This window comes from Phalacrocorax carbo, chromosome 1 (assembly GCF_963921805.1).
Source record: "Phalacrocorax carbo chromosome 1, bPhaCar2.1, whole genome shotgun sequence".
Taxonomy (NCBI): Eukaryota; Metazoa; Chordata; class Aves; order Suliformes; family Phalacrocoracidae; genus Phalacrocorax; species Phalacrocorax carbo.
Genome location: NC_087513.1, coordinates 56,735,427 through 56,763,418, shown reverse-complemented (window position 1 = coordinate 56,763,418; position 27,992 = coordinate 56,735,427). Strand labels below are relative to the sequence as shown.

At 47.8% G+C, this 27,992-nt stretch overlaps 1 protein-coding gene across 2 annotated transcripts in view; it reads left to right on the top strand.

The window, feature by feature from the left end:
- CACNA1I (calcium voltage-gated channel subunit alpha1 I) overlaps positions 1-19,901 on the top strand; it is a 90,048-nt gene extending 70,147 nt beyond the window's left edge. The window contains exons 25-35 of one of the 2 annotated variants that reach the window (XM_064453976.1): positions 543-652; positions 1,242-1,375; positions 2,105-2,175; positions 5,982-6,060; positions 6,625-6,746; positions 7,509-7,847; positions 8,469-8,615; positions 12,895-13,011; positions 13,404-13,569; positions 14,419-14,615; positions 16,361-19,901. In XM_064453976.1, coding sequence (XP_064310046.1) covers positions 543-652; positions 1,242-1,375; positions 2,105-2,175; positions 5,982-6,060; positions 6,625-6,746; positions 7,509-7,847; positions 8,469-8,615; positions 12,895-13,011; positions 13,404-13,569; positions 14,419-14,615; positions 16,361-17,062 — 2,184 coding nt within the window. In that variant the 3' untranslated portion in view covers positions 17,063-19,901. Of the gene's footprint in view, positions 1-542; positions 653-1,241; positions 1,376-2,104; positions 2,176-5,981; positions 6,061-6,624; positions 6,747-7,508; positions 7,848-8,468; positions 8,616-12,894; positions 13,012-13,400; positions 13,570-14,418; positions 14,616-16,360 lie in introns of both variants that reach the window. The other variant, XM_064453966.1, reaches the window with a different exon arrangement.
- Positions 19,902-27,992: the final 8,091 nt, after the last annotated feature.

Here is a 27,992-nt window from a genome sequence, read left to right as displayed (position 1 = left end):
TACCACCAAATGCCACGCGCTGTGCACACTGGTCCTTGGTGGTGGAGAAGGGTCAGCACATAAAAGAATCAGAAGCCCAACAGCTAAGAGATATGACATATGCCTGCTCCAGACTAAGGCACAGAGGGTTTTGGTCCCATAGGAAGTGACATGTATCCACAACTGGAGTAATCTTCATGCCTCATTGCTGGCTGATAGCTATGCCAGTGCCATTAACATGGTGGTGTCCAGGTGGCATCAGCTACTGGCAGAAGAGGAGGCTGATGGTACTCGGTGGATTCTCCTTGCAACAGTCTCCTCCTCCCTGTTATGCTGAGCAGTGCAAAAGAAAGGAGCAATTACCGATCCTGGGAGCAACATGGGACAGAGGGGCCAGCTGGTGGTTGCCCTTAGTAGGCAGCCTTCACCTTCAAGTAGGTAGGAGGCATGGGGGAGCTTCTCCACCTCCTAGTGAATTGTTGGCACTCAGGAAAGTCTCCCCACAGGTTATGTGCTTGATGTTGCTTTTGCCTCAATTCTTTACCCTCTCTTTCTGCTGGCAGTCCCTGGAGACCGCCCTCAAGTATTGCAACTACCTGTTCACCACTGTCTTTGTGTTGGAGGCAGTCCTCAAGCTGGTGGCATTTGGTCTGCGGAGATTTTTCAAAGACAGGTGAGCAGAGGGTTATGTCAACTGTGACTGTGGGACAACTGGGTTTGGGGTGGAGGTTTTGAGGATGGATCCCTATCTGGAGTGGTAGCAGAGTTCCCTGACTGCCTCCCAGTTCTGCAGAGCATGGACTTAGCCTCAGCCTGCATGAGCTGCAATGCCTAGGCAATAGTAAGAGTTGTCCAAAAACTGCCTTTTGGTTGGGATCTGCTGGTTAGGCTAGAAAGCTAAGAAGGAGGGGTTAGAGCGCCATTTTTTCCCTGCCCTTGAGGCAAACTGGGAGCATGCTGAAGCAGAATGTATATAATGAAGGTGATTCCAGGTAGTAAGGCCGTAAAAAGCTGAGCCCATTAGTCAAAGGGTAGCACCATAGTAACACAGCTCTATGCTTTCAGATCAGGCTGGGTTGCCTCTGGCTGCTCAGGGTGTGTGCAAAGTGAAACTGTCTGCAAAAGCCCATGTAGGCTGACTCAGAGCAGGACCTTGAATTCATACATAAATATTTAGGTTAAAGTGGAGACATATCACTTTCTTTTTTAGGGACATGGAGAAATTCCATCTTCCTTTATTCTCTTCAATTTTTCTTCTTAAGGTGGAACCAGCTAGATCTGGCCATTGTGCTGCTGTCTGTCATGGGCATCACATTGGAAGAGATTGAGATCAATGCTGCTCTCCCAATTAACCCCACTATCATCCGGATCATGAGGGTGCTGCGCATTGCCCGGGGTGAGAGAGACATTGGCCAGAGGCAGGGGTGTAGGTGTCCATGGAGTGGGACTTGGTGCCATGACTCTTTCAGCAGTGACTCCCCCTGTCCCTAGCTCTGCGAGGAAGGCAGAGGATGTGACAGAGGACAGCCTAGAGACTAAGGTTTTCTGACTTCCTTAAGCCAGGCATTTAGATGCAGTGGTTTTAACAGGAGGTGAAGGACCAGGAGGGTGAGCAGATCATGTGAGAGCTGAACTTTCCCTCTTATTCTTTTATAGGGCAAGTGTGGCAGTGGTGTTTGGAGAAGTGGCCACCAAGCGGGTTAAATTTTGCACAGGGAGGGGACTGAATCTTCCTGGTGATGGCCAAGATGTGCTAAGCTGCCTTAACAGATGGTGGCTGGAGGAAGAGAAACTGATGGAATGAAAAACCAGAGCAGAGGGAGAATTGATACACAATGCTGGGATAAAAAGGGTTCTTGTCCAAACTGTCTGGGTGAAGCAGAAGAAGCCCGATAGTCACGGGTGGCAGAAACAGGGTGTTTAGTAAGAAGCACTAGAGGAGAAGGAACCACTGGGGTTGTACAGTCAAAAGAAGTGGTCAAAGAGGAAAGGGGGCCAGTAGAGTTTTTCTAATGCAAGGGAAGACAGGACATCTGTCTTGTGATACTGCCATTAGTAAATCACACAAAGGATGGACCTTCTGAGCTCAGTCTAAGTGACACTTCTCTTGTGCTTGTTGTGGCAGTTCTGAAGCTACTGAAGATGGCCACAGGGATGCGAGCACTGCTGGATACAGTTGTTCAAGCCCTGCCACAGGTAAAACAGACCAGCTTCCCCAAAGACTCTCCTTTTATCATAGAATAGTTTGGGTTGGAAGGGTCCTTTAAAGGTTATCTAGTCCAACTGCCCTGCCATGCACCCTTTTTCTAAAGGGTTGATTCTTGTGGAGCCTCAGAGGTGGCCTTTACTGCATTGTGCAGGCAACTGCCTGAAAGTGATGTCCAAATTTTCATGTCGGTCATGGGGGTACAGCCCTCCTCATATAGGTGTTGAATAGGTTATCATGTCAGTCATGGGGGTACAGCACATCTCATGTCTCTCTTCTCCAGTGGGTGAATGAAATAAGGCTTGATTCCTGGATAAGGGCAGATTTCTTCCCATCATGTCTAGCTAGTGTCTACCACTTGCGGCTAGTCCAAAGCTCCCCATCTCCTCTCCATAAGAAGGGGAGGGTGACTGGCAGCCATTTCAGGAGGAAAGGAGGTCTTTGTGTCTCTGCCCCTCTCACCCTTCCCCACGTGTCCCCTTTTCACCTCCTTTTATTTGCATATTTGTCCCCTTTTCCCATCCTCTTTCATTTGCACTCCTGTCACTCCTTTTCTTAGCCAGTGCTGCCCCCTTTCTACTTTCTTTTCTTTCTTTCTCCTCCTGGATCCCTTTGTGTTTCTAAGCCTCTCATATATGAGAAGCAGTGACGCGCTCTGTTGTGGCTCACGCAGCCGGCAGTTAAGTGTCTACTGCAAGACAGCTAGACAGAAGGATTTCATGAGCTGTGAGCCGCAGCTGTTGCCGAATGAGATGCTGACACGGTGCTTTACACAGGCTTCAAGCCCACTGTGAGGATCCTCTGTGATGGATGAGCAGCAAGGGAGACTGGTCCCCTTCCTTTTGGATTCTCCAGAGAGAATTGTTAAGCAAGGAGTAATGGCACCATGTGGCTCTACTGATCATATGTCAGACCATTCTCCTGGCAGGCCCTGAGCAGGCAGCTATCTTGCATGATATCAAAATATATGGGCATTTGTCAGTTGATTTCTCAGCTAATGTGCAGTCTCAGTGAGTGATGCAGAGCTGAGAATCAATCTGAAAACAGTGTAAGTAGTTACCCAAGGAGTTTACTTCTGATGTTGGTGACATAAATGCCTATTTGAATTAGTGGAATCTCATGGCACAAAAGCGAGGGGGAAACAGTGTGTTCTTTTCTGGATCCTGTGCTCTGTCTGATCTCTCATGCTTTTCATTATACAATACTAATTAGTATTTTTGTCTAATAATAATATAATTCATATATAGGATATATAATAATATTGTCATCCAGAATAGTTGGGGGTTGAGATAGAAAGGAAAAGAACAGGAGATTAAGGGTGTTCTTAACGGCAGGCAGCTTTGGGACAGTAACGTTTATTAGTTCTGGCTCTGTGGCCCCAAGCTGGCTCAGCTCAGCTTCTTTGCACCTTGCTCTTTTCCATTCCAGGAGCCACACAGCTGTTTTGCTCAGGCAAGTATCTGGAATAGAGCAGGTCTCCAGATCCAGCATCTGCATGTCTGTGGTGTGTTTGTTCTGCAACCCAGATAAATGCAGCGCACAGGTATTAAGAGCTGGCTGAAGTAGTATCTAGAAGCCCTCAGTAAGAGGACTCTGCAGTGTAATGCACTTGAATGGTGACACTCAACTTCTACCCCCAAAATATAAAGAATAAATAGGAGAGGAGGAAATGTTCATATCCCTGTCATGTAGATGGAGAAACCGGGTCATCAGACAGTGAAGTGTTTTTGCTTAGGATAGCAAAAGGTACAGCTGGGACCACAGTTCAAACTTCTGAGCCCTGCTGTCTGGTCCTAGCCACAAACTACAAGTATATTCTTCCATACTTTATAAATTCTGGTTTTCTCTCTCACATTCACCTACAGCTCCTTTGCTAACCAAGATGATAGGTCAGGTCTTTTGGAGGTCAATATCTGCCACAAAATCTTCACAAGCAGATGTCTAAAGGTCTGGCCTCTAGGTATTCCCTGGAAGGTAATACCAAGTAGTGGTTAATCCTTGCAGCACCAAAACTTATGATCAAGCCAGTTCCTATTGATTGGCTTTTGCTTCCTCCTGTAGCAGGTTGGCTTTATTTAATAAAGTTACATAACAGAGGGATCAAAAATCACTCCATAGTTAAAGTTGTATAAAAATCTGCACTTCAAACAGGGCTAAAATTTCCCCAGTTTCACTGTTAAAAGATTGAATTTAGACTCCATATTTTATACACTGAGTCTTCAGGGGACAATTGAATTATCTGTAATATTATTCTCCAAGATTTATCGGCTTTGCCGAAAGAGGCAGTTTAAAATAAGCTGTCCTTTCCCTTGTGCTTTGTCCTTCTCTTGACCTTTCTCTTTATGTTCCTAGAGCACAGACTCACATCAGGGATTTTGGCTTGCTAATGGCATATATGGCATCTCCAGTTGACCTGTTTCAATTCCCTTCCTGTCTTTGTTATACTGCAACAATTCTTAATAGTGAATAGAGCTTTAATTTTAAAGACCCGTTTGGAAATTTAGCCCTTAGCTAAGTTTTATTAACTTCTTTTTCTTAATACCCTGTAGTCACAGACCCAGAGGTGTGTGTTCAGAGCATTTACATGGTGTCCAATTTAGTAATTAGAAATAATTCCTTCCACTGGGTATGTAGGGAGCCAGGATCTGGCAGCCCAGGGGAGTGGGTGGGCTGAATCATTCGCTTCTCCCCTGATTTTGGATGGCACAGCAGTTGCAATGACTAAATTAGATTTCTGGAGTGGCTGATGCTAACAAAGGCCCAGTGGCCACATGCATTCAGACCGGACACGGTTCAGTTTTTCAAAAACACCCATATGCCTGTTAGGTCCTAAAATTTCTCCTGCCTTCTCCTGTTCCACCAGCTGTTACTGGCATTTTCTGTTACTGTTCAGCCTACCTCTCCCAAAACCCCCTCCTGCTCCTCACATATAACTCGGCTGCCCCACATGCTGGGAGGCAGGAGATCCAGAAGCAAGCAGTGATTTGGGAGAGTAAGGACTTGGGGGCAGTGTCCATGTTGCTGGTGGCACTGCTGCCTTGTGCACCACAAAGTAGCAATCCTTGCATTGGCGGGGGGGGTTCCAAAAAGCAGCTGCTGGAGGCCCAGAAATCAGCCTTTGACCTATTATTAATGAGATGCAAAGGAAGTTCTGCTTCCCTTCTTGGCTCCTTCATAGGCTTCTCTTCTCTCTTCTCCTGCTCCTCTCCACACATTTCAAGAGGACCTCTTTACCCTTGTTCCTTCCTGCTTGCCTACTCCCTCCACAAGCCCTGCTGTAACCTCCACACGCGGCTGCTGCTTTGCCCCACCATGCTCTGCCTGATTCATGGCACAAGCTGGTGTACCTGTGTCCCTGTCTTTTTAGAGCACTGCTATTGCACTCTTCACATGAGTATAACTTCAAGGGACTTGGACGGTTTGGTGGGGTATGTAGCACTACAGGTCACGTCTCTATGCTGTAATCCTTAGCTGGTCCTTCACCCAGCCAAACTGGCTTTACCTTCTGGGCCCCTGCTCCCATGTGCTTGTTTTCACCTGGCCCAGAAACTGCACCCTTCAGTCAGCCCTGGACAGAGCTTGTGCTGGAGTGGAGGCAACTGGGAAAAAAGTATCCTTCAAGTCCATTTGCAACTGGTGTCATCACTGGTGATTTCCCAAGTGTTGAGCAATTGTTTGCTTGCATTTTTACACTGGGAATTTGCTGTTGCTCTCGTCAAGCTTTGAAAGATAGAAACACTTGCCTGTACAGATGAAATAGGCTTTGGGGTGGGCTGACCATGCCATTTGCTTTCAGGTGGGAAACCTCGGACTGCTTTTCATGCTCCTCTTTTTCATCTATGCTGCTCTAGGAGTGGAGCTCTTTGGAAAACTGGGTAAGTCTCAAGCAGACCATGCTCCAGTGTGAGCTACAGGCCTGCTGGGAAGCTGAGGTTTCTCAAAATCAGTAGTCATTCAATAAAGGGACTGAATTACTTTGTGGCCTTTATTCTCCCTTATGCGTAACTGATGTAAAAGGAATTTTCTTCTAAATTGTTATTGTCCTAACAGCCTAACAAAATAAAAGCAATGTCTGGTTTCTCTTTAATTCTTGAACTTTTGCTTTTTCTTCACTGCCTACCTTGATATTGCCTTCAAGATTACAGGAAAAACTCAGGGAAGGCTGCCATGGAATATTGACCAAGAAGAAAGGCAGCGCAATGACCTGTTGGGAGGATCCCCCTGAGCAACTGAGTTACACTGCCTGATATCCCGGGGCTGGGCCATCAGGGATTTTTCTGTACTACTGGGCAACAGCCAAGTGTTGGGCAGGGTGCTGAGGCCGTTACCTGAGGTCTCCAGGCTGTGAGAAGCCTGACGTCCCCTTCCCTACTTCCTGCTGTTGATCTCGGGGCTGGCAGTGTGTCCTCTGCTGATAGCTGCGATCCCCTTCCTTTCAGTATGCAATGACGAGAACCCCTGCGAGGGTATGAGCCGCCACGCCACCTTTGAGAACTTCGGGATGGCCTTCCTCACACTTTTCCAGGTGTCCACGGGCGACAACTGGAATGGGATCATGAAGGTAACTGGGCCTCAGTGACATGGATGTCCTTATTGTGGAGAAGGAGGAATTCTGATGTGTGCTCTGTTCAGCAGTGCTTGGGCTAGAAAAGGGAAGGAACAAAGGAGCTGAGTTGCTAGATAAGGTCTCTGCTTGGGCCAGAATCTTCTTCCCCACCACAGTAACTTAGACCTTGGGCTCATCTAGTCCTACAGACATCTGGCTGAGAAAAGTGCAAATTGTCCTTGGGAAGAACAAGAAGATTGTCCAGGCTAAGAGGGAATATCCACTGTCATAAGGCCTGTTATCAAAGCTGAATGTAGGTGCATTGGACATGGCATCTATCTGCAGAGCTACCAGAGCAATCAAAAACAAATATTTCCTTCCTTCAAAGGACAGGGAGAGAGGCAAGTTCTTTGAACATATACAGTGCTTTTGAGTCTGGATGGGAGAAGGCAGTACCAGACTGCTCAGTTTTGTTCTTGCTCGCATGTGTGTGGCTACAGTAGCAGCAACATACAATGGTCTGGAAGTAGTTTGCTCTGTACACCTTTGGATGTATTTGCTCTGAAGAAGAGAGCACATGATCAGATAGTGTCCTTGATTCTTTGAGGGCTTCGTGATCCCAGAGGGTGTGGGGTGGTAGAAACATTTGCCCTGTTCTTTCCATTGGCATCAGTGTTTTTGATAGAAAGAGCAGCCAAGCTTGTGTTCTTACTTTAGTCCTTCCTTCCTTCCTTCCTTCCTTCCATCATTCCCTTTCAAACCCAACTTTCCCTCAAGGATACCTTGCGCGACTGCAGCCACGATGACCGGAGCTGCCTCAGCAACCTGCAGTTCATCTCCCCACTGTACTTTGTCAGCTTTGTACTCACAGCCCAGTTTGTCCTCATCAATGTGGTGGTAGCTGTGCTCATGAAACATCTCGACGACAGCAACAAGGAGGCCCAGGAGGATGCAGAGATGGATGCTGAGATTGAGCTTGAAATTGCACATGGGCTGTGCTCCCGCAAGTCAGGCTCCCCGAATTCAGGACAGGGGAAAGGAGCAGGAACAGGAGGAGGCAGTGGGAGAACAGATCCTGAAGGACATCTGTGCATGAGATGTTACTCTCCAGCACAGGTGAGTGCAACTTTGAGCTTACCAACCAGACTGAAGCAAGTAGCTATGGGGAGAAGCTGGGCAGCCTAGATGACAGAGGGCTTAGCTGTAGCAGATATACTTTGCCACCTCAGGGTGAGAGGTTTGCTTTCAGTGGTAGGCTTTTGAGTTGGTAGCATCATGTGGGGGCAAGGCTGTGATAGCAGTGAGTCCTGTCCATTGTCATCGTGGTGTAGGAACCTGAGGGCCAGCAGAGGAGGGATGGAGCAGATCAGCTAAAGGTGTGTTAGGAGCAAATTTGAGAGTGGAGCTCAGAAGAACAGAGCAGGGGAAATGGCAGATCAAGAGTGAGGCATTCCAGCAGAGCTGGAAGGGAGGCATAAGCAGTGCAGTGGTGCACTGTCAGTGAGTGAAGCAGTCCCTCCTCCTTTTTTTTTTTTAGCATTGAACTCTGGCACATTTACACACCATAAGGAGCAAATGCTCCCCCAGTGACCCTGTGCAGGTACCTGCAGAACAAGGTGCTGCTCCAGATGAGTCAGGGTGGAGAACCCAGCCCCAAATTCACATGAAACTTTGAAGCAAAAAACTCGGCATTCTTAAAATGATCTCTCCCATCCTCCCCCCTTTCTTGTCCCCTAGGAGAACTTATGGCTGGACAGTGTCTCTTTAATTATTAAGGACTCCTTCGACGGGGAGTTAATGATCATCGATAACCTATCGGGCTCCGTCTTCCATCATTACTCCTCGCCGGCCATGTGCGAGAAGTGTAACCATGACAAGCAAGAGGTAACCTGCGTACGAGGATGCGTGAGGGGACTGTCCCCCCAAAGACCTGCACACCCACATGCCTGCAGGTCATCCGATGTGTACTCCTGGCTGTAGATTGTGTAGACAGAGAGCTTGTTTACCTGTGTTTGTCATCCGTCATGCATTGCTGATACTGCCTCTAGTACAGGCCTGCCCTCCTTAGCCATGGGGGGATGTTTGAGGTGATGGAAAGGTGCCAGGACACAGGTCAGGAGAGACTGGATGAGCTGTAGAGAAATTACTATGAAGGCGTCCTGGCATCTTTTGTTGTGTTCAGTTCTGCAAGAAAAGCAGAGGCTCAAGCTCATGTTGTGCAGAGGACTCAAAGGATCTCACCCCAATGACAGCACTCAGGGACAATTCAGTGGGAGATTTAAGCATGTGTTTTGTCTTCATTTTAAGCATGTGCTTGCTTATTCCCCATTGAGGTTGATGAATTAAGCACATGCTTAAATGCCTTGTTGAATAGAGTCACCGTCTGTGAGCAAGGATTGGTTTGTGGTAAAAAACGGCTAATTAGTTTGAGCAAAAACTAAATAAAAATGGGCCCACTGAAAAAGTTTGAGAGTCTCCTTTTTCTGATGTAGAACCTGTTAGCTGACAAACGGGTTGTGGCTAAGATCAGGACACCGAATGGCTGATACTTGTGCTCCTAAAGCTAGTACATGCTTTGGAAAACTACTTCCTGAGCAGTCAGTCTTTTAATGTTGTGAAACTTCAGGAGCAAAGTAGCTTGGGAGAAGCTAAGTAAGTAGCAGAATTAATTTTGTTTCTGAAATCATTTTATTGTATTTAAGTGCTGTGATTGTGGTCAGACTTGCGGCAGTAGCTTGGCTCATCTGTCAGTACATTAGGACATCAGTGGCAATCTTCACCATCTCCTTCCTCATAACTAACTTGCTATGTTGCTATTGCTTATAAAGAAACAAGGAAACTTGGGAAGAGAGCTGTAAATGGCAGATTAGTCTATCCATGTTTGAAGAAATCAATATTATGTTTGGTTTCTTATGCCTAGTTCTGAAGCTCTAATTTTTTCCAGCATTTCAGCTCCCTGCTGGTCCCTATAGCTTCCCTTTGAAAGTATCAAAATACGAACATTGCTGTAGTTTCAGTACTGCAGCACTTCACAAATGGATGCTACATTAATGCAGCTAAATAACTAGTTTTCAATTAACTGTGATTTCCACTGCTTTACTTAAGTCCTTATATTCAGCAGTCGGTGCTCAGCCTTCTCAGAAAATCAGGTCTTCTAAGTCATTCCAGAATGATTACCCTGAAATTAAGGCATTTGCAACTAGTTTGCTGCATTTGAAAACCCTCCAGATAGTCTTCAGTATCCCGCCTCGGAATGAAGACAACATCAGATTTTCTTACCTTCCTGGCAAGGAAGCTAGACAGCAAAATCTTGAAGTGCAACCCACAGCCACAGCAAAGAGTTTAACAGAATAATCACAATGAAAGAATTATTCTTAGATCGTATTTTCTAATGGCTGTTATAGAGCCATAAATTATTTTTCCAAATTGATATTTCAATACAGCTAAAATGTAGAATTGAAAAGAAATTATCTGTATCCGGAGGAATAACTTCAGTAATAAAATGTAGGTATTTTATTTCTGATCATATGAATCAAAACTACAGCTCAGGAGTTTAAGTCACGGTTGAACATAACCTCCTCTTCATATTTTATAGTATAAAAAAACATTGAGGAAATTCCAACAGGAACTCACTATATGGAGTCACAGCTAGGATTGTCCCAGCACTAACACTAGCAAAGCACATAATCATTAATAAATTAAAGTGTACTCTGGTACATTGACATACCCGCATGTGCATTGTACGTGCAGAGAGAATTGTACTATCTCAGAATTAATTGACAGCAAGTTATATAGGCAAAAGAGTTTCTACCTAGTCCTATTCAATACGTGCGTGTTTGAACAAAATAGTGTGCTTGCTGCCCACTGAATCACCCTTAACTCTGCCCTTTGACAAAAAAATCTCATATTGGTCAAAAACGTTCACTCCCATTTTGTTTGTAGTTTAATCCATCAAGATGCTGAGCACAGTGAATTGACACAACACTTAAACATATGCTCGAAGTTATTAATATTTGCTAAGCTTTTTGTTGCATTGAGTAAAGTGCTCAGCATCTTTCAGAGTTAAGCTGCTGGCATCTTATTTTCAAACAAATTATTTGTACAATTAAGGATTTTTGTAATCATGGCCATGTTCTAAGAGATAAGTTATATCTGCAACTAGTTATAGTCTAAGGGATATGTGTGCGTGGTTCAGTGTCTCAGGTTGATGTCCCTGGCAGTTTTAATGGATTGTGTTCATAGTGAACAGCCCTTTCTCCCTCCACTGCCATTTTTAACTTTTTTGTTGTTCTTCATCTTTAGTAAGAGGATTTTTAAATATTCTGCAGTAATGGAAGCTATAAGAACAAAACATCTTTTTTTCATACCACTAACCTCTTTTCTTCTCATCACTATCCTTTCACTCTTGGGCTGGTTGATGGTTAGACATCTGTGTATTGGTGGCTGATAGTGTGCTTAACCAGTGGCAGGAGTTTGCTAGCGGGCAGAGCGGTGAACAATGTTTCCACACATGCAGTTTATCTATTCGTGACTTTGGCGATTACGGTTCTTGTGTAGATCCCAGGGCGGCCAGAATTTGTGAGCAAGTGGTTCCGTGAAGAACAGACTACTCTGGCTTTTGTTGAAACCCTTTTTTATGGATGGAGAAGGTAGTCACAGATGTTATCATATTTCATGCTCGCGTCTCTACAAGCACAGCTGTAAGGCTGTTCTGGTGTAACAAGCACTTAGGCGAGTAACGGATGAGTACGCACATTAAGTGGGACTGAATGAAGACTGTTTCTCTACACAAGGAGTTGCTGACTGGTGGCTGTGTAGCATGCTTGACATAACTTCATTGTGAGTTCTCTGGTGTGTCTGCGCTCTGAGCAGCAGTTGTTGGTTTTGGGCTCTCTTCATGGTTAAATAGCACCATGTTCCTGTGTCAGAATGATCTCCCAAATAAGGATGTCAACTGCGCCCTTTATTTAAATCCAGCCCTGATTTTCTGTCCTGTTTATTCAAAGTACATTAACCCTTAGATGGAGACCTCTTCTAGTTTCTGGCATTGGCACAAGCCACTAAACTCCCAGCTCGAAGGAGTCATTTCTCCAAATGTTCCGTCTGCTCTTATAGCACAAAAGCTATACACACCTCCTGTAAACACAAACACAGGGGAGGACAAGATAAATGACCAAAAAGCAAGCTGTCCTGACTGAGACAACCCAGAATATAGCTCTCAAGAGTCAGGTGCTGGTGGTGGGAACCAATGGGACTCTAGAGACCAGTGACAGAAATCCAAGCACAGGAGGGACAGAGCAGCTACTTAGGCTACTAGAAAAAGGAGATGCTTTTCAGGCATTGTGGGAAAGAGATGTCAGGCAGAGGGTAACCGAAAGCTTAGAGGAAAGAGGATGGGAGAGGGTCACACGTGGTATGAAACAGGCAAAACATGAAGCAAGGTCAAGCATGGGATTGGAGTGGAGCTGAGGCTCAAGGATGAGAAAGATGCAGTGGTCAGACTTGGTTTCAGAAAGCAAGAAATAACAAGTATGTGTGGGTGGGGGGGATGAGTTTAGGGCTGGAAAGCAGGATGGGAGATGTGTCAGCTGTGGTCTTGGGTAGGTTAGAGGCGAGGGGAGAGGGAAGACACAGGGAAGCTGGAGGGAAACAGGTTTTCAGTGATGAAGGTAAGAGAATATGAAAAGCATGATACTGGCATGGACTGCAAGAGGCATGACTACCCCTGGAATGAAAGCACCTTGACGTTTAAGCAGGGCTGCCCATGGCGCCTTCAGAGATATGGGTCCGCTCCTTATCTCTCAGCAGAGCTGACTGCCTTGTCACCGGCCTGAGGGAGCCCTCTCCCCACCTGGCTTTACTTGCAGGGCCTTGTGCCAGCCGTATCACTGGGACAGATTCAGGACTCCTTCCTCCAATTCTAGCACTAGAGGAGCATGGACTGCTGGCGGGCTGCTTGCATATCATATGTTCAACCTTTCTTAAAAAGTGGATTCTCCTGCCCAGCCCAGGTCTGGGTTAGGCAGTACCTGATGTATCGGAGGAATATAACCTAAAACTGATCTCGGGTCTACAGGCTCTCACTTGTCCACCATAAACAGTGTGACTGCTTGAAATATGAATGCCAGGCATGACCTGTGACAGCTCCTTTCCCTTCCTGCAGGTCCAGCTGGCTGAAATGGAAGCATTATCCCTGAACTCAGACAAGTCCTCTTCCATCCTTCTAGGAGATGAGTCAGATAATCCCAACACTTCTCAGCTGAGTCCTAAGGAGATCAAGGTTAGCCCCAGACCAAGGTGGTCATAGGCATGGTGCACCATGTGCTGTACTTCTGCCCCTGCTCATGTGAAGTGCTGTGTATTCATCCAAGTGTCGCTGCTGAGGAATAAAAATTCTGGTCACTTTTCAAGAGCTTCTCCATAGAGACACATCATGGAGAAGGATTTCAGGAGGAAAAAAGGGATGTATGTTTTTGAAAGTTCCCTTCACTACTGTCAGTAACTTTCCCTGAATGAGCCTAAATTTAGGGGATTTGGGCTGCAAGCCTGAGTATCTCTTAGCTAGCTTGAGGGTATCTTCAGAATCAGCCCTTCTTGAGGCTTTGATGAGTCTGCTCTGTGATCTGCCATTAAATTTCACCAGACTCTGTCCTCACTTATTTTTTCCAGCAGGGTGGCCAGGACAGCCCTGATTCCAATGAAGCAGGAGAACTGGGGGAATGTCTGCTCCCAATATCCAATGAAGATGGCTCTACAAACCCAGAGAGTTACCTGTGTGAAATGGAGAAAACTCCTTTCAACTCAGTCCAGTCTTGGTTAAAGCATGAAAGTACCAAAGGTGAGCACATCTCCCATCATTTGCCAGGTCTGTTGAAAGTGTGGGTTGGTTCAGCTCATCTGCCTTTCTCCTGCCTCCCGCCTTCCAGGAATGGAGTTAATCTGACATGGGGTTACGCTAACCAAGAATTAACTTTCAGTTTGCCAGTGCTCAGGAATGGGATGAGGAACAGTTCCTTCTTTTGCCGCTAGATCTTATATCCTCCCTCAGACTTGCTTATGTGAATATTGTGAAAAAGATGATTCCCATTCACAGTAGCGCACCCATGCATGATTAGAGAAGAGTGGGGGCAGCCTCCCTGATATGCCAGCTGGATGAACTGTGCTTACTTGGCATGGTAAAACATTGCTGCCCTCTGAGACCAGGCTCCTCAGGTACAGGTTCAGGGAACACATATGTCTTCCTTTGGTGGAAGTGCTCCAGTTCTACTCTTGAGCATGCTCTGGCCTCCTGTGGTTCCCAGGTTTCCCAGACTGCCACTTTATTTATCTCCCATCATCCTGTGCCTTGCAGGATCTGGGATGAAAGTCCTCTGGCAGTGATACACAGTCAAATCAAGGCCTTATGGCTCAGCATGTCTCTGTGAGAGCAGCAACAGGAGAGGCAACCTGGGCTGTTGCTTTATGGCTCTGAGACATGTTAGATCGTGCAGGTTTTGGTCCTTGCGTAGAAAGTGGGACTCATGGTGTGAACACTAGACCAAGTCTTCTTGGCCAGGAGTGTGTGTTACACTGGACTTGCAGGACCCTTGGTGTAACAGCAGCAAAGGCACCAAATCAAATCAAAGGACTCTTCAACTTTTTTTTTTTCTTTCTGTTTTCCTCCCCATTTCTTTTGATGCTTTGTCAGCCCCTCCCAGCTCCTTCTCTCCAGGTGCATCTTGCCCTCTCTTACCTGTACCAGCAGAATTTTTCCACCCAGCCATCTCTGCCACCCAGACAGGGGGTGAGAAAGTCTCATGTCCCCACAACCTTCCTAAGATCTCTCTGCAAGGCTCATGGGCATCATTAAGATCTCCGAGTGTGAACTGTTCACTTCTTCATCAGGTGAGAACCCCCATTTCCCTCTGCTAGGAAAGGTTGATCTTCACATGCCACCCAAACAGGGGGGGATGAATGGGGAGGAAGGCAGAGCAAAGAAAGAGGCAGCTGTAGTCAGTGTCTGGTGACCTGGATTTAACCTGTTGGAGGAGCATAGTGGACTGCAGAGTGCAGGAAGGTTTGGAAGGAGAAAGGGTTGTACAGCAAAGGGTTGTTTTATAGTGCTCAGCCCCTGAAATCATATATTATTCTGCTTTGGATCAAAAAATAGTTTGACAGCTGCAGCTAGCCCCACATGAATACAAAATCACATCACCTTTTAACTTGCTCCTGTGTCCCCTTCACAGCGTGAGCTGCAGACACCTGTATGCACAGCAGCCATGGCGTAAACCAGGGAGATTGCAGCCACATGGCCATCTTGGTGCCTCTTAGTGCTGTGTCTCTGGATCACACACCTGATTTGGTTGGAACAGGCTTCTCCCCACCTGCCTCCTCCACAGCCCTTCGTGCCACATTCACACACACTGTCCCTGAGCTCACTGTTTTCCCCTTCCCACTTAGCTCTTCTGTCCCCAAAAGGCACTATCTCTCTGAAAAGGCAGCTATTTCTCTCTAATGAAAGAAGACTAAAAGTGTTGAGGGAAGATCAAGTGTCTCTGAAGAGCAGAGGAGGCAGAGATGAAAGTCCAGTAAAGATCCCTATTATTGTTCTTGGAAGATACTCCATGAAAAATTCCTGTTTGAGGAGTACGGGGACACCCTATTCCAGACAAACTAAAACATAAAAATAAAATTATATGTTATCCAGCTCTATGTGACAGGCACTGTTGGCACAATACAAATGTGTATAAATTCACCAGGGATAAATTTAGCCTTGAGCTGGAGGCTACTGAGTTGTTGCGGTGTTGAAACTTCTGGTATAAGTTTAGACATGAAGAGAAAGAGCTCTGAAGTTGGCATGCCGCTGGGGCAAAAGCACTGACCCGTTCTAAAGGAGAAATTGGTAAACTTCTGATTCTGTGACGCAGGCTGTATTGAATAGCTATGGTTCAGGAGACCACTTCCAGTCCTATATCCATTATTCCCAGTGCTGGTCTCATAGTGCAGACCAATTTCCTAGGAACAACTGAAATGCAGCTTAACTAACTGAGCACTGATACAAGGAAATTAAGGCTGTTTCCCCTTCCTGCTGGAAGAGGACCCTACCTTTCTGCCCTAAATACTGTCATTGCCACTAGCGCTGGTCAAAAGAACTATGATACCTCTTTTCTCTCCTCATACATTGCAAATTTTTTAACGGGGGGGAGGTCTATGTAAAGAAGTCCCCTGATTTCCAGCCAGCTGATGGTTTTGATGTGTCTGCAGCCAGTGGGGCAGGTTCACAGAGAAGCCAAGAGCAGGAATCCACAGGGAATCTCAGCTCTGCTGCCTTCTGGACTGCCAGTGGGCAGGGACACCGTGGCAGCAGGGGCTGCAGGGCTCACAGACCCAGCACCCTTTCTCTTTGGTGGAGCTTTTCACATGGGAGGGGAAGATTCATCCTGGAGCAGAATGAAATCAGAGCTGAAAATATTAAAACCTGTCCTCTTCCAGAAGGGATTTCCTTGGACAAAAACAGCTGGTGCTTTGTAACATTGTTCAGGTGGTTTATAGCTGCCCTCCCCAGCAGAGGAGAGAGGTAAATAGGAGTTTCCCCCATTTTTCTGTTATTGTGGCTAGTTGTGGTTTATTATCACACCTCTGCTTCCCAGGCCCCTGAGAGCGACACCTCGCTGGACAGCCGGAGCAGCAGCTCAGCGGGCAGCCTGCAGACCACACTGGAGGACAGCCTCAATCTCAGCGACTCTCCCCAGTGCACCCTGGACCTCCCAGTGGCTCTGTGTCCTGTACCAGCTGCCGGCAGCCAAAGACCCCTGGCAGCCCCCCTCTCCCCTGCCTCCCGCCACCGGAGCCTGCGGGGCCGGGGGCTCTTCAGCCTGCGAAGCATCCGTCGGCACCAGCGTAGCCACAGCAGCGGTGGGAGCACCAGCCCTGGCTGTACCCACCATGACTCCATGGACCCCTCGGACGAGGAGGGGGCGGGCAGCAGCCTGCGCGGGGGTGGCAACAACAGTGAGCCCTCGGAGACCCTCAGCAGCCTCTCGCTGACCTCCCTCTTCTCGCCCCCACCTCCAGGGCTGATGCTGGTGAAGAAGTGCAGCAGCACCAGCAGCCTCCACGCCAGCCCCTTGCCCCGCCGCCCTGCTGCTCACCACGCCAAGCCCTTCTACACCGTTGACCCCCGGGGCTTCCTCTCAATGCCCTCCTGGGTGACGGACTTCTGCAAGGACACCCCCTCGACTGGGGAAGGAGAGGAGCCGGACGGCCCTGGCAGACTGGGGACAGGGGACCACGGCTCCCCGCTCCCATCTGAGCTGGAGCTGGGTGATGGAGTCAGCAAGAGGAACAGATGAGGGTCCCTGGGGTACAGGGAGGGAGCCTTCAGCTGCCGGCATGGGGAGCATGTTTCACTAGCATCTCCCCAGCAGCAATTCCAAAGGATTTGCAAGAAAAAGAACCAGGCAAACAAAAATTTATAAATATATATATATACATAAATATATATATATAGAATAAATACTCTGGTACCGTACCTCAGAGGCGTGGGAGAATGCAAGCAATACGGGAACAGTCCTGCCTGAGGGCAAGACTTGGACCATCACCGCAGAGACTATAGTGACAAGAAAAGGCCATGGGGCTGTGGGGGACAGGACCCTCCAGCCAGGTGACTGCTGCGTGGCAGCTGTTTAGTTATATACATATACATATATAGAGAGATCGATTTATTTATTTTTTTTACCGAGAGATTATGAATTTCAGAAAGTGCTAAGGAGGAACAAGCAAACAGGGGCTGAAGGAGTTGCTACACCAAACAAGGAGGGTGGGGGCGAAGGGAAGGGGAACAGGGTGAGCAGCAAGGGAAAAGCGTCTGGGGTTTGCCTTGCCTGTTTCTGGGAACTTCCATATTGTCCATGCTTCCATTTCAAACATTAAAAATTGTGGGCCAGATCTTCAGGTCAAGCATAAATTGGCAAAACGTGATTGTGTGCTTCTGTTGGTATAAAGCAGCAGAGCTCTGGCTTGAGGTGGATTCACGCTGATTTCTAGCAGGTGAAAATCTGGCCCCGGCAGCAGGGAAAAGCAAACAGCCATGGAGCAAGGGAAACGTCTGAGGGTGAAAAGCCTTGCTTTGAAGAGAATGTGTGAACACAGCGGGCATGCTCATGGGAGGAGCGGTTAAGGGCTACATGGCATATTTTGTTGTTGTTTTGTTGGGTTTGGTTTTTTAATTTTCCAAAGAAAGAAAACTGCCAAGGGAAAAAACTGACAAGATACGTGGGGAAATCTGGAACAGAAGAGGGAGGTTTAAAGGGGAGAGGAAACTGAACTTGTTCCCCTTTTGTTTGCATTAATTGTGGTATTTTATTTTAGAAGCCCAAAGGTGCAAAAATCATCTCTAGAGAAAACTATCTGTTATTTTTGTATCTATAGCTATATATATTAAAAGAAGACAAAAATAGAATTTTAAAAAAGACAAATAAAAGTAAAGGGGGCTTCAACAACAGAAAATGTAGTCAGTCCCCTGGCTGAGGGCTTACTCTGTTCCAAGTCCCAGCTGGAAGACCCTACAAGAACATCCTCAGCTCGGTGGTGGCTCCGCCTCCTCTCCAGCATCACCTTCACCCTCTGGTGTTTTCCTGATTTGCGTCAGTGTAGCTGGGACCAGATCCCTGCTCAGTGCCAGCTGCGGACACGGAGAGCAGGGAATATTGGTGCATGTGTGTATGTGTGTGTGTGCACATATATGTAAGGATGTTTGCGTGTGTTGTGTCCAGGCTAACTGGCTCACCAGCTGGAGAGATGGGGGAGAGGGAGGAGGAGAACTGTAGCTCTCCTTGCTTCTTCCTTGCAGGGGAGTGTGAGTGGGGAGGGCTGCAGTGTGGAGGACAAGGGCAGATTGACTCCTTGAACCATGATCTGCCTCAGGATTCGATCTGGCAGACATGATCCTCTCCCGGTGTGGTTGCAGTAAGGCCTTCGAAAGCTGCATCCCTCCTTGCCTTTCCAGCGGTATGACTGCACGTGTTTCCTTCCTGGCCAGGATCAGCCTGGATGTCCTCCTGCAGCAATTCCAAGGTTTCATACCCTTCCCAGGTTTGCAGGTGGGTATGAAAGGCAGCCACCCAGGGAGCACAACAAATTTCGGATGTCACCTATCACCCCAGGGAAATTCCACTAAGGAGTGTCAGAGAAGACAGAGTGAGAAGGGAAGCAGGGAGAGGATAGCAGCCCAACAGAGGTGCGGAGTTTTGGAGGCTGGTGCACTGCTCAGAGAAGGATTGGGGAATCCTGTCCCATTTTTTTCCATCAGATCAAGAGGGCACCTTCAGCCCCTCCCAGGCTCTCCCAGCTGGCATATGAAGCATTGCTGAGTGGGCAGCACAAAACAGATGTTCTGGTTTTATTGTAACCTGCCTGATTTTTAAGCAGCTGCTGCATCTTACGAACAGGGGGTGTGAACAGCGGGCATGTCAAATGGGACCAACAGCCAGGAAAAGGATAATTACTGTGTGGACTTGATTAATTTGCTGGAAGGAGTGTTTGCTGTGTTGCAAGCCTGCATACTGACTGCAGTGAGGTCAGGCCTGTGGGGAGAAGACAGAAGAGCCTGGGTTCTTGTCCTTGCAGAAAGGGTGCCGATCCAGATTTATTAAAGCAATAATAAGGGTGTTTAAATGTTTGGGTTTTTGTTGTTGTTTTTTTTTTTGCACTGGTGGTTCTCTGGGTAAGTTGCCCATGCCTGCTCTCCTGTGGGCAGAGAGGCGAGACAAGACACATGGTTTCACATCCTCAGGGAAGGAGGGCAGTCAGTCCCCAAATGGCTGAACAATGAACTTGGACTGCACAAGGCTTAGACTCAAACCCAGAGCTGCTTTGAAGCCAGAGGGAGGGCTTACCAGAAAAACCCAAACAGTTAAAACCCAGCCAAACCCCAGACGACCTAATGCACACAGTGTTTCCTGGAAGGTGGCCATAAGGGGACTTGGAGGTGGGACTCCGAGCTGTCCTGGCGGTCGTGAAACATTTCAGCTGAGGAATGGGAGAAAGGTCAGAGATCAGTACAGGGCTAGAAGCTGCCCCAGTCATAATAGAAGTATGGCCTGCACTTGGAATAGTTGGGAGGGGAGAAGGGTCAAAAGATGGTGATGGTGGCCTCAAGGGATGTCTTACAGCCCCTAAGATGGATGCTCTCCCACCTTATTCTCGGTTGTCCCTGGAAGGTGCTTGCAAGGAAAAATGTCTTTGTTTTTCTCATGTTTTGAGGTCCATGACAGGCCTTTTACTCTGCACAATATCTCCCCTTTGCCTCCTAGTGGGGTCATGCCACCACTCTTGCCTCCCCACAAAAGGGCTTTCACCCTCTGCCATATGACTCAAGCAAAAAGCTTCTGGCTTAGGAAGGAGGTTGCCATGGAAACAGAAGACTAGGTTATCTTTAGAGAATATTTTGTCTCTCTCTTTTAATTATTTACTAACTGTTTGAAGAAGAAGGAGGAAACATCCATCCTTCCCAAAGAGGAAGCAGAATACTAAAACCCAGCAAATGCCTTGTGTTGCTGCCGGAGATTTCTGTGGCAGGGCAGGTTGTGGGGTTTCTCCTGGCAAGAGCTGCCTTTCCCAGCTATGCCTGGCTGTTGGCACCAAGAAAAACCTCTGTCATCACCCACCCACCTCACAGACAACACCTGAGGGCAGGCCAGGATTTGCCCAGGCATCTTTTCAGCCTCCCATACTCCCTACTTCCCACAGGGGACTATATCACAGGCAGCTCCTGCCAGGAGGCTCTTTGCCATCATCAGCCTGAGATTGCTCTGTTTTGTCCCACTGCCATGTCACCCTCGTGCCCAGCTCTCCCCTGCATCTGCCACCAAAAGCAGTCCCTCTCCCCGCTCAGTGCTGAGCTACTCCACATGCTCACACAGCGGTACCATGTCCTGCTCCAGCTGCTGCTCTGCCAAGCTAGATGTATTTAGCTCATTTCATCTTGGCTTCCCAGCCGATTCCTCACCTCTTTTCATAATTTTTCTGAGTCTGTTTTTCTAAGCCCTCCCTGTACACTTTCCCCTCTCACCATGGCCTCTGGGCCTGTTGATGTGGTTTACTGCAGCTGCAGAGTGGAGCCCATCCCTAGTGCTTCCCACCTCCTCTTGCAGGTGAAATCCTCAACTGCTCCAACCTGCCCATGGAAAATGCACCCATATTTCTTCTGCACCCAGAGCCCCTGTCTCAGCACTGCCAAATGAATGAAGTGTACTTCTAGGTGTCCTTCTTCTCATGCCTTGTCCATCTTCATCTGTCTTCCTTACTACTACCAACAGTTTCCTTATGAAGTTAGATATATGAAAAGCAATTGCCAGCAGAATCACTGTTTTCTTTCATGGGAATTTGGCAACGTAGTGCATTTGGTTTAGTTTTGGGTTTTTGTTTGGTTGTTTGGGTTTTTTTTGGTTTTGGTTTGGTTTTTTGTTTTGGGGGGATTTTGTGAGGCCAGGTCCTGTAAAGGACTGAACACCACCAGCTTTCTGTGAAATTAACATGAGTTGAGCAGGCCTGGGGGTAGAAACATTGAAAGTCATTGAACAGGAAGATAATTTTTCAGAGAAAAGAAACTAAAAGCAGAAAACTTAGATGTCTTCAAGGGATCTTCTACTTTTCCTTTTTTCTGAGAAAGAAATGATTCCCACCAAAATGACTCTCATGTTCAAAATGCTCCCACAGGGCACCACAGAGGTGTTGTGTCCTGCGTGGCCTCTGGTGACTGTCTCCTTGTGACACCAGGCCACCCGTCCACCCCATGGGGCACTGAATATGGGTCCCCAGGCAGTGAGGTGTCCTCAAGGTGCTGTGGGAGATGTGCCCTGCACACCTACCATGCAATGAGAGCAAAAGGCATTGTAGCAGCAGCTTGGGAGCAGAGATTTTATTTTACCCAATGTAACTAAAACCTCTAAATTTGTTACGGAAGACATGAAGGTAAGTGTCTTTGGTTTGCTTGTTCTCATCACAAAAATTTTGCAGAGAAGAGAAAAATTAAACCCCACTGATTTTCTGACTAACTGCGATACAAAGCACACAGTGCACCATGTAGGAAGTGCTTGGTACTTTGCAGTGTCAGGCCCCTAGATGTATACTGCACAGCTCAGTTTATCTGCATGTGACCTGACTTTCCATATATTCCCATCCCTGGTCTTATGAATACTTTATTTTATGAAATCTGCCTTACTTCTCAGTTTTTTCCATGTTATTTTTGTTACTTGCTAGGGACTGACTTCCAGTAGGAACTCAGTATGTTGGTATCTTTGAATTATCATTAATTTCTTCCATCTCATTTGGACATATATGTTTCTTTTTTAGCACTTTTATCTTCTGCATATTTCCAAGCTCCCTGTTTATTTCTACTAAGATCCTGTCACACTTTCAGTGGGAGCCGGCAATGTGATATTCAATATTTATGCCTCCTGGCCACTTCCAGAGCAGATGTGCTCAATTTACAAAAGCTCTCACCCCCACCAAAACAGCATCCCAGCCTCCAGTTTGCAGCATGCGACTGCTTTTGCTCTGCCCTTTCTCTTAGGCCCATGATGGGATTGCACAGATGGACCTTATGGCTGGGTATGTCCTCAGTGTTGCTTTGCATGTCAGCAGAGCTGCTGAGCGTCTTTCATGCTTGTGACATGAGTAGGAGTGGGGAGCACTCGGCACCTCACGAAGTTGCTCCCATTAGCAGTTGGGCTGTTGCCATGTAAGCCACAGCAGGCTCCAGCTCACGCTCTCCCTTTGCTGGGCAGCACTGTGGGCGCAGAGGAATACAAAACTTTTTCCTCAGTGATTTTGTCTGTAGTCACCTAACTCAGCAGATACGGCTCTCTCTTTGTCTCATAGTTCATGGAGCAGAATGATAGTGTAGGAGAGGCACCGGTTTTCCAAGGACATTTTCCTGGAGACCAGAGTGCTTTAACCCCTCTGGCTAACACTGTTTTAGTTATCTGTATTTCTGAAAACTTTGAAAGATGCTGTAGCTTGGTGTTTTGGGGTTTTTTGTTTTGTTTTGTTTTGGTTTTTTTCCTGGTTGCTAGGGTAGGGTCAATGCACACAGTGAACCATGCAAAACAACAGCAGCTCCTCCTGCAGCTCTTTCCCTCCCTTTCCTCCAGCTTTTATTCATCCTGGATGAAATTTTTGCACTGTAATTTACCCGTTTGTGCTGACCACGGTGCAGTGGGATTTGCTGCCTGTCATTGCTCTGCTGCCACAACTTTCTCTTCTTATCTTATGACTGCTGCTAAGGGAATAACACTGTTCCTTCACAGAGCCTGACAAAGCATCTCCAAAAAGGGGGCTAGCAACCACCTAGCGCAAGCAAGCAGGGTGGCCACCCCTCCTTCAGTCAGAAACACCCATGTGGGCTAAGATACTGCTTCAAAACAATCAGCAATACCATGGTCTGTGTGGATGGTGATCTGAAGGGAAAATATAGTTCAGTGAAACATCTTTAATCCAAGCTTTTGCTCTTAAATTGCAAAGTGCATTCTTAGGAGAGAGCTGCTCGCCCACACACAAGGAGGAGAAACATCATGCAAGAACCCAAGGTGCATGGTCTATGCACAGGCAGGCATTTTTATTAGCCTGCAAGCCCTTGGTATAAACCTTGCTTTCAAGCTATCACAGCTTTGGATATTAAGTACTAGGTGATCTTTCATCTAAAACTACCGCCGTCACCTTTAGCTGCATCTAATAATAGCTGGGATGATAACAATGAAAGCAGATGACCCCATTTCTCCTTTCAATTACAACTTCACAAACACAGTTAATTTATGTTCCCATTTACACACTACTTCTCCCACCTCCTTATCTGAGCCATATGAAGGTTGTTTCAAGATATGATCTACACACGTTCTAGATAATAATAGATATTTCTAAGAAAGAGTCGAATGCAATGTAAATGGGGTGGCATGGATAAAAGATCCGCTTTTGTGTGCATATTCCCTCTACATACATACAACTGGTCACCCCTGGACACTTATATTTCTTGCCACAGACTTTAAAAATTACCTTCCATTGAATGTAGAGTTAATAACACATGAGAGACTGTTAATTGTTGTGGGCCACTGAGTAGTTTCTGCTGTTATAGTAAGCCCAGGCATAGGAAATAAATCAGGAAGAAAAAAAACCCACCCAACAACAAACAACATGGCATTGAATAAAAAAACAGAGAGACTATTCTGAGAAATCCCTCGGTGTCTGCTCAGTATTTATTCTTATGCTTCCATAGTCACTGCTGCTTTGTGTGTGCCTGTGTGTGTATGTGCGTGTTTATGTGGGCATAGGCATGTACCTCTTGCAGGGTGGCTGTAGTTTATAATCGCATCTCCACTGGTCATTTTTATCAAGTGTATATTAAAGCAATAAACAGCCCAAACTGCTGACACAGGGCACTGCTCACCAGTAGTCCCCGCAACACTGATAAAGGCAATGCCTGGGCAGCACTTCCATCACTGTTCAAAATGAGTTGCAGAGGTCTTTGCTCACCCCAGGCCAGAAAGCCCCCCTCCAGCCATGCACCATCGGCCTGGAGCAAGGGATGACCTCACAGCATCACAGCCTGAGAAGCAGGTACAGCTCTGCTGCAACCCACGCTAGTCATTGCTGCATGCCCACAGCTGCGGCTCAGGGGACCAGCGCCCGTGGGGAGAGGAAATAGGGGTGGCAGGGCTGGTGGGGTGCTGCGACAGAAGGCATGGTTGGTCATGCAGGGACCTCGGGCTGCTGGAGCCACTATGGCTGTACGTGCGTGCATGCCTGTACCTGCACGGAGGGGGGCCACCAGGACCCTCCTGGCACCATGTACATTGCTAGTCTGTCTGCAATTCAGGACATGAGCTGTGGCACTTCAGCATCAATGATTCACTCAGGAACACAAAGAGGTCACAGGTCCATGTCAAAACACATTGAAATATTCTCCCTTTTGGTCAAGGACATGCAGACATCCACACAAGAGAGGCCAAGGAAACTGCAGCATTCTCTGTGGTAGAAACCACCAGTGTGCAGACCCCTGGCTGGGGTGTGCAAGTGCGGAGGGCACCCCTGCACTGCTCACAGATTCGGAAGGTTAGTTATCATCTACCTGAATGTTGATCCTATGTGAGTTTGCACATGAAATGGAGACAGTGTTGGCAGCCAGAAAGAACCAGGAGCCCCTGCCCCAACCCCAACATCCTGCAGCCTGTTTGAAGTCTTACCCATAAATGGGGAATTTGCTTTCAATCCTGGTTATCTCTGATGTGGGTGCAGCTGAACAGTCCAAAATCTCACAACAAAGCAAGACTGCCAGTGTGGCTGCCAGTTCTGCAACCAGAGTCAAGCCCTGGGCTCTGGATCTTGCTCCAGAGTAGTCACTCTGAGCCTTATCCATAATTCTGCTCGGTGACCACTACAGAGGCAGAGCCATCACCTCCCCTCCAGCTAACTCCGGTGCCCTGATCTGGTGGGATCCACCGGCAGGCTAAACCCTGGGGCTGGGGCTGCTGGCTCCATCCCAGCCTGACTGGTAAGCAACCTTTCCTTTTGTGCTTGGATGGACACAGCATTTTAATGTTTATTTGTGTCCAACCAGGCAAAAATACAGCCTAGGTAACAAAGAGGTGAAAAAGCCTGAGGGGAATTTGCACTAACGATGGAGAAAGCTAGTTAAGGGTCTGGAGGAGGTGAAGGTCTGACTTGTGGCTTGAGACACAGATGATTCACCCCAAGGGACATGCCAAGGGTTTGGACTTCTTCCCCCCAGCCTCGTGCTTACTGCCACTGCATTTTTCTGTTCTGTAAATACTGCAGGAATCAATGCAGCGGCTAATGTGGCACTTTTGACATTTGAGGGAGGATTATCTCAGAAGCAAGTGTATAAATCTGCTTCATCAGAAGCCCAGAGGTGGAAAGCAGATGCCAGCTCACAGCCCTCTGCCTGTCAGGGGTCCCTGGTAGCAGCCCTGTGGGGGCAGGACCCACGGGTGTGGGAAGCTATGGGGCTGTTGCAGCACCCGATGGGTCCGAGCACGCAGGTAGGGAGGGAAAGAGGCAGCCTGGAAGGCTGTGTTATTTGCTTTGCACTGGTGAAGATGCAGTGGTATCGTTTTAGTGCTAAATGCTAATTTTCTGCTTTGCTGGCCTCCGAATCCCCTACATCCTTCATTGCAGCAATTAAAGGGCTGGGTGCTTGAGTTAAGGCGCTTGCGACGAGTGTGATTTTAACTGATGTGTGCGGCAGAGAAGGAGACGTGATTGCTTCGCTGTTGCTGTGGGAACATGTGAGAGCAAATCTGGGCCCATAGGAGAGCCCATACCCTGGTATATGCACGCATCGGCTCCAGCCCAGCTGGGGAGCTCAGTCTTGCTGCATCTTCCACTTCACCGTCTGGTCAAGAATTGCTGTACAACTTCAGCAAAACGTTGAAACAAACTACCTGCTCCCTGCCTGATGTTCCTACTCCTCGATACACCCTCCAAGGTGCTGTGCACCACACAGAGATCCCCAGCACATTGCTGGACAAGCTAAGCATCACTGGCCTGTCCCCTCCGATGGGGAGGCAGGGCAAAGAACGAGGACCTGGTGCCATACTGCACAGACATGGTTTCCAGGAGTGCCTGTAGGCTGAAGGAAGCAATTACATAGGTCCCTGCTATGAGACTGCAGCTGAGGTTGCTCTGCACAGTTGGGCAGGAGAGTCCATTTGTGAAAGCACTAGGAAAGACATTAGCCTGTAAGTACTTAAGCATTTACACTGTTTGCCTAAATCATAAAGCTTGTGCTGCTGGATATGCTCACAGATCCCCTCTGCCTCTCCAGAAGGCTTAAATGTCCCTCCAAAGGGGAATGGGGGCTGTGCCACTTCAGTCCTTGTTGCTTTGCTTTCCCTCGGTGCTGCTCAATGCCCATGTTCGCAAGGAAGGGACCGTCCTGCCAGGGACCCCGTCAGAGCCATAACTCTCCCTGGTGCTGCCCAAGCACTTTGTGAGCCACAGCAGGTGACACAAGAAAACTCCCTCCCCAAGAGATGGAGTAGGGGGTTCAGGGCTCCCCCCGCCTTGTACCCCATGTCGAGGGATGTCTGTGTGTGGTGGGCTCTGCAGAAGAGGAACACCAAAGGGGAGACTGAGCCTGAGACAAAACTGCAGGAACCAGTGGAAGGGAATGGGGGGGTGATGACATTTCTGGGGCAGAGACAAGCTTCCTCAGTCATCCTTTCAGCTCCTCCTTGAGTTTATCCTAATTCTTTCCTACACACCCCTCTCCTCCTTTTGGCCCTTTCTCTTCTGAGCTCATTTATTTGGCTCCATGGGAGAGTGGAGGTCAATCACAAGCCCCTTTTGTCTGACATTGGGGCTGCTTGTGCAGGTGTCCTTACACACCTTAAACCATTTGGCTCCCTCAGAGTGGGGACTCACTTTTTTTAAGCCATTGCTGTGTTAATGCCCCTTGCCTGAGACAAATGTCTATGCTGAGCCAGTTTCCCCAGTCCCACCACAAGATTTCAGCATCACTTCTGCTACATCCTCTGTTGAGGGGACTGATGTATGCCCCCTTCAGGGACCTCCCCAGTCACTTTAGGGTCCCTCTCCCATCTCACCCCCAGGAAGAGCCCCATGTGCCCTCACAGTCCATCCCACAACAGAGGTGCTAGAAGGCAGGAGGGGGAGTGGGAAAATGCACACTCCTTTTCCAACTACTCCCAGTAGGCTTGAGCATCCCCTGAAAATGTCCTAAGAAGGAAACCCTCTGTCCATGCTGTCCCTGGGGAATGAGAAGGGACAAGATGTTTGCTGGCTGTGTATGGCCTGTGCCTAGGAATCAGACTCAGGGCACACCAGCCTCCAGGGTGATGGGCACAGGGTGAGGAGGTATGTGTGCGCTCAGCGCATAGGGCTGTGGAACACAGCAGGCTGTGGACACAGGCTCAAGCTTGCTTCAGTGTAGATACTCTGGGCGCTCATCTGTGAAGCGGCAGAAGGAGAAGGCTTCAGCATGAGCTCCCCCAGTGCACATAGGATATGGGACCCACACAGGCCTGTGCCAGGTAGTGGTCCCTGCACTCGGGCTGGAGTGAAATGGAAGTCGTCTGTGGTGACTTCACCTGCTACAATTCTACTGCTGATGGACACATGGGCATGTGTCATATCTGTCTTACGCCTTGCCTCTCCATTCCTCCATCTGAAGTCCCTGTGTGTCTCATCTCCCCTTTTTGTGGCTCACCCACTTTTTGTGGCAGTCAAAGGTGGTAACTCCAGATA